A 6,228-nucleotide genomic window follows, 5' to 3' on the forward strand; every position below is an offset into this window, starting at 1 on the left:
CTAATGAAAAGTATGTGCAAAAAATCCGAAAATGATCTTATGTTTTCCTCTTCCCTATATTTATATGGTGAAGGTGTTTAGGTTGTTATAACTTGAGAGTATAGATACATGTGAATAAATTAACCACCTATATGTTCGGAATTCATTATGTATCTTGTAGGTGATACAATTGATCATAAAATGATTAAAAAATTGGGTTGATCCAGAATTTTATAGCTGAATCTAACTAATTATATATAACACACTTTAATTTTAGGCTATACATGCCCCAATGTTAATCTAAAGTTATAGAACCATGTGATAGTCTGTGGATTTTTTTGTTGTGTGTACATAAATTTTGTTAATTACTAACATTAACTATTAATTGTAGTTCAATATCAATAAGAGAGGTATTATATATAACCCACAAAGAAGCACAAACAAAGTTGGAGAAAAATCCTACCATGCTCCCCTAGTACCTTCCCTACTATTGTTTTACCTTTATTCTTTGAGAGTTTTGCTATATTAAATATTCCTCACTAGAAGCTTCTTCGAACGATTCGTTGGATAGTTCAAATTAATCTTAAGAACTCGGATAGAATTACTTCGTATTCACACCTCTTTGCTATGATTTTTTTACATCCATAAGCTCCATATACCAACGGCACCATACTTTGGTTGGACTCTATATATACAGATATCCATCTCTTCATCAAACAATAACATCAAATCACAAAAGCATTCAAAATGAGAGCTCGGATACTCTTCGGCCTTACCTTAGCCTTACTTTTCATCTATGGTGTATCTTTTCTTCTTCTTGTCAATGATTATGTTCTTTCTATATATAGATCTAACTCATAAGTGAATACTATTGCACAAGAATCCATAAATTTTCCTCCCCATCTTGACACAAACTCTATTTTATAAAATCATTTCCTATTAAAGAGATACAACCCATTTATTTATGTGATAATTAATAAGTTAATCTGTTAATTTGTTGCATGCAAGATATGCTTTTATTAATTTTAAGTGGTGACAAGGAGTTTGGTTCATGTTGCGTTCATATCTGCAGGTGCCCACTCTGCTACAATAACTGTAACAAATAATTGTCCATCCACTATTTGGCTAGGAGACCTAACATCAGCTCAGCAACCTCAATTGTCAAACACTGGATTTGAACTAGCATCCACATCATTAAATGTCCCAACTCCGTGGAATGGCCGATTTTGGGCCCGAACTAGATGCTCCATAGATGGGTCGGGAAAGTTCACTTGTGCTACTACGGATTGTGGCTCCAGTCAGGTTTCATGCAATGGCAACGGTGCAGCCCCACCAACGTCTTTGGTAGAAATCACCATAACACCAAGTGGCAGACAAGATTTCTACGATATCAACCTGGTAAATGGCTTCAACTTGCCTGTATCAGTAGCTCCACAGGGTGGTTCTGGTTCGTGCACCGCACCTAGCTGTGCTGCCAATGTGAACGCAGCTTGCCCGACAGAGCTACAAGTGAAAACATCTTATGGGAGCGTGATTAGTTGCAAGAGTGCACGCATAGAATTCAATCAGCCACAATATTGTTGCACTGGTGGTTATAGTACCTCAACTACATGCCCACCTACGAACTACTCTATATTCTTCAAGAACCAGTGCCCTCGTGCCTATAGTTATGCCTATGATGATGCTATTCGCCTCTTTTCGTGCTCCGGTGGACCTAACTATAGTATCACGTTCCTTTCTCTACAATAAAACGAAAACGGAAACAAATAACTTGCCCATCAACTATATATAGGAAGGAACATTAATATATATATATATATATATATATATATATCAATAATGAATATAGAATTGAATTTTATATGCTTTATGTGGTGGAAAAACTAAATAATGAAAACTTGTTCTAGCTCGTCCTTGTAGACGGGCAATATTATATCTCTAGCCGTGCTTATATATGATCAAGATCAAAAGTTTTATCCAGCTAGCTGCCATTGGATCAGAAGCTTGCTTCTTCCCACAAGGTATATATATATATATACCTATAAAGTTTATTGAATAATGTTACACATACTTTCACTTTTCTATACCTAATTCCTCACACATACTCATAAATAACTTTTAGTACCTTCCAATTACATGTTGACATGTATTAATAAATTGTAAAAGTGTTGCAAGTTTAACATTTTTCAAATGAATAAATAAGAGACAAGTTATACCTTACCGCCTATAAATTATATGAACTTTGAGTACTGATCGAAATTGAGAAGTGCCAATATTATTTTGAAATGCCCCTATTTATGTGAAATTTGAAACCTGACTAACCTCCCTTTCATTTTTTTTTTTCTTCTTCTAATTAATTAATCTCCCCTTCATCTTAGAACGCGATGTCTAATATTGACTCTAATGCTTCTTAGTATTGAAATTACGTACAATATTTCCACATTATTTAGTTAGGCCATTCACACAACATATATGAGATACGTACTAATTAATGACAACACGTCACTAATTAATTAATTAGGTTTTGAGTTCCAACGATAGAATAGGATTGTCTCTCAATTGAAAAATATCTATTTTATGAATCAGATATTTTGTTCTTCCAGAAGATAACATTTTGGGTCCAGTCCAGCTCATCCTTTATGCATGCATATATAGTAAATACAGGGATTGCTTGGTAGACCATGCCACCTATATTTTCTGGAAGCAGACAAATCTATATATAATTTGTCTGATTCCAAACCACGTTGAAATTAATCAGACAAATTATAAGTTAGTTCGCATGGGTATGTCTTTTCCACAGCTGAAAATTCTATGCACGTAACGTTGTCGGTTGTAGTTTTGTAAGCAAGCGACTACATGAGAGGCTAAAACATTGACAACCAGCTTGTAGAATACCAAATAACAAAAATGGATTTGCCTCCCGTTCTCAAAAACTGACACATATGTAAAAAACACCCCCAATCAATTCAAATTCAATCACATTTATTTAGTTACTCCGTATCTCGCGGGTGTAATTATGTGTTCATACGAGGCTGCGGTCGCGACCCATTAGCATACGACGACGCAATACCCACTTGAAGTCAAAGGAGGAACATTCACGCATGTTGGAAGTGCACGAACTTACGTCGAAACCAAGTTTCACTCATGGTGAGCCTTGAAAGTCGCGTTTAAGGCTCTATATAAACCGCTCCAAGTTCATAAGATTAGCACCACAATACTCAACCCAGAGCAACTAGTCTATTACAAATTATAATGATGAAAACCCTTGCACTCTTCGGCCTTGCCTTGGCCTTCTGTTTCCTATCTGGTATATATCTCATTGTCTAGTTATAATATATTAATTAGCAAATTGCTCATTTACTCATTTACTCAATAAAATTGTGTATCTCCTACTTATTTATTGCATGCAAGTTATATATATACTTCAAAATACAATTTATCCTCAAAACTTAAGCTAATATGAAAAAATGAATTTGATGATCATTGACTATTTTTTTGACAATTTATGTTGTGCAGGTGCTCATGCTGCTAAAATAACTTTCACAAACAACTGTCCAACAACTGTTTGGCCAGGAACTCTAACTGCGGACCAAAAACCCCAGTTGTCAACTACTGGATTTGAGCTGGCATCCAAAGCATCCTCATCAGTTGATGTCCAAGCTCCATGGATAGGCCGGTTCTGGGCCCGAACACGTTGCACCACGGATGCCTCAGGAAAGTTCTCTTGCGAAACTGCTGATTGTGCCTCTGGCCAGGTTGCATGCAACGGCGCCGGTGCAATCCCACCGGCATCTTTGGTAGAAATCAACGTAGCAGCTAGTGGTGGACAAGATTTCTACGATGTCAGCCTTGTAGATGGCTTCAACCTCCCTGTTTCAGTTGCTACACAAGGAGGGACCGGTGACTGCAAGCCCTCAAGCTGCCCAGCAGACGTGAATGCTGTGTGCCCTGCTGAGCTACAAGTAAAAGGGTCTGATGGAAGCGTGATCGCTTGTAAGAGCGCATGCACAGCATTCAATGAGCCAAAGTATTGTTGCACTGGCGCTAATAATACCCCAGAGACATGCCCACCTACAAGCTATTCCATGATCTTCGAGAACCAATGCCCTCAAGCTTATAGCTACGCTTATGATGATAAGAACAGCACATTTACCTGCTCCGGTGCACCTGACTACGTTATTACTTTTTGCCCTTGAATTTACGAAGAGGAATTATTCGTTCCTTCTTCTCTCTATAATTATAAGAGAACAATAAGTGTCATTGACTAAGGCACATACATGATTGTGTCAATGTAATAAATGCTTGAATGATATTTATTAGTAAATGAATAATGCAAGCCTTTTCTTATACTTATAATTTCGGAGCAAGTATACTTGTGCTTAATTATGACAAGAAATATATCTTCAGCTGCAATATTTTATTTTCAGATGCTATTCATGTCGTATCGCACTTGAGATTATGTCATGATCTTTAACCGCTAGTGTCTTTAAGCTTAATTACCCATAATTATGGCTGTAAGAGAGGAGGGAAAAAGAAAAAGAAAATAAAATTAGGACTTAGTTGTTCATTGGAGGACTCCGTGCAATATAAATTATATATTATTACAACTTTTACTATAAAATTATTTACAAACTAACGTAACCGTCTTCAAAGTTTACCAGAGGACTCAGTCAAGATTATATCTTTATCTATGCATGGTGGTATATTGACAGCAAGTTATTTAAAGTTATTGTATTTAAAATCTCTTTCTAGAATATTTAATCAAATAGAAGTTTAATTGAATCAAAAGAAATAATTAAAAATGTAATAACAAAAAAAGAAAAAAAGAAAAAAAAATTATATATGTTATATGATGAAAATTATAGGTAAAGTACTATGATCTCTCTCTCTCTCTCTCTCTCTCTCTATATATATATATATATATATATATATATATATATTTGGTCTGGTAATTGACTTGCTGCTTCCAGAGATATTTAAAAATCCTTGAAAGTAAAGATTGGTGACTAATGACTATTACGATGATAAAATTTGAAATATTTAATTAGAGACAATAATTAAAATTTTTAGAGCTTACCATATACAAAAAATTATCCAAAAAAATCCAAAAACATTAATTCTTAACCAAAAGGAATTAAAGGAAGCACCATATGCATATTTAACACACAAAATTAAAGCTGTGGAAAAGGGGCAGCCCACAGTACTGGATGCCCACGTTCAATCAGGAGACACCAACCATATATGTGAAGTCTTGATCAAACGATACGTGGAATTTAATTTCCAAAGCCGTGACCCAATCAGATCAATTTCAAAGGTTTTCCGTGTGGTCGTGACTGACAGGCAAATTTAATTGAAAATTTGTCATATATTAATGGTACCAATTTATTTGGTCCGCCCTTTGTTGACTTTACTCCAAATATTTTTGTTTTACATAATAATTAAAAACTATATTCATTGAAGTCAATAAGAAAAATTATATAAGTAATTAGCAGCTATATATAATAGAAGAAATTCAGTACCATGTTATCATATTAGGTATCGGAAAAATTATATGTCTAAATTTTGTTTCTATACAAGTGAATAATTTTTTTTTTTTTATTTAAATAGACAACCTTAAGAGTTAAGATATGTCAAGATTGCGACAGAGATGAAAAAAATATAATAGAATCCTATGATTCTAACCATTGTGTGAATTATATATAAAGATAATACTCATGAGTGTTAAGTTTTATATTGTTTAGTTATTAAGTGAAACTAATCTTTATAATAAATTCTATAAAAGCTCTATATTGACTAGTTATTTTAGGATAATACTACAAATGTAGCTCACGCATATGTTATAGAAAGTTTTAAACCAAAATTAGTCTTTTAGTTTTATGAAGAAAAATCTTTTGTTCAAAAGTAAAAATGAGCTTTTAAGAAGAATTCTTTTTTTTTTCCTCGATATCATGCCACTGTTTTAATAAGTAGCATTTTTCAAACCATTTGATGCAAAGAACTGCTTGAATTTCATAATTTTAGAATCTACAATTTCATTATAATACATTCTGATCAATTTTTTTCTCCACAGAAAGATAAGCACAATGCCAATCGTTCTTGTCATTTTAATGGCAGCAACTTTTAGTTTAATGCAAAATGCAATGAAATTAATGCAGATTGATGAGGAGTTGTGCATGATCTGTTTCAGGTGCACACTCTGATGTATACTTCTACTACGAGAACAAATGCAGCTACCAGGTATGGCTTGCC

At 34.1% G+C, this 6,228-nt stretch overlaps 2 protein-coding genes across 2 annotated transcripts; both read left to right on the top strand.

Moving 5' to 3' along the window:
- Positions 1-726: 726 nt before the first annotated feature.
- LOC132191589 (thaumatin-like protein 1) lies at positions 727-1,728 on the top strand. The gene is made up of 2 exons (XM_059606678.1): positions 727-778; positions 1,052-1,728. The coding sequence occupies exons 1-2, from the start codon at positions 727-729 to the stop codon at positions 1,726-1,728; spliced, it is 729 nt and encodes a 242-aa protein (XP_059462661.1).
- Positions 1,729-3,197: 1,469 nt separating this feature from the next.
- On the top strand, positions 3,198-4,328 carry LOC132192144 (thaumatin-like protein 1b). The gene is made up of 2 exons (XM_059607388.1): positions 3,198-3,286; positions 3,496-4,328. Exons 1-2 carry the CDS (start codon positions 3,232-3,234, stop codon positions 4,173-4,175), a joined length of 735 nt encoding a protein of 244 aa, XP_059463371.1. The 5' UTR covers positions 3,198-3,231; the 3' UTR covers positions 4,176-4,328.
- The last annotated feature ends 1,900 nt before the right edge of the window (positions 4,329-6,228 follow it).

Source organism: Corylus avellana, chromosome ca9 (assembly GCF_901000735.1).
Source record: "Corylus avellana chromosome ca9, CavTom2PMs-1.0".
In the NCBI taxonomy this organism is placed as follows: domain Eukaryota; kingdom Viridiplantae; phylum Streptophyta; class Magnoliopsida; order Fagales; family Betulaceae; genus Corylus; species Corylus avellana.

Coding starts and splice junctions, on each gene's coding strand:
- LOC132191589 (XM_059606678.1), top strand. CDS start 727: ATGAGAGCTCGGATACTCTTCGGCCTTACCTTAGCCTTACTTTTCATC. Junction 779..1,051: donor AGCCTTACTTTTCATCTATG/GTGTATCTTTTC, acceptor TCATATCTGCAG/GTGCCCACTCTGCTACAATA.
- LOC132192144 (XM_059607388.1), top strand. CDS start 3,232: ATGATGAAAACCCTTGCACTCTTCGGCCTTGCCTTGGCCTTCTGTTTC. Junction 3,287..3,495: donor GGCCTTCTGTTTCCTATCTG/GTATATATCTCA, acceptor TATGTTGTGCAG/GTGCTCATGCTGCTAAAATA.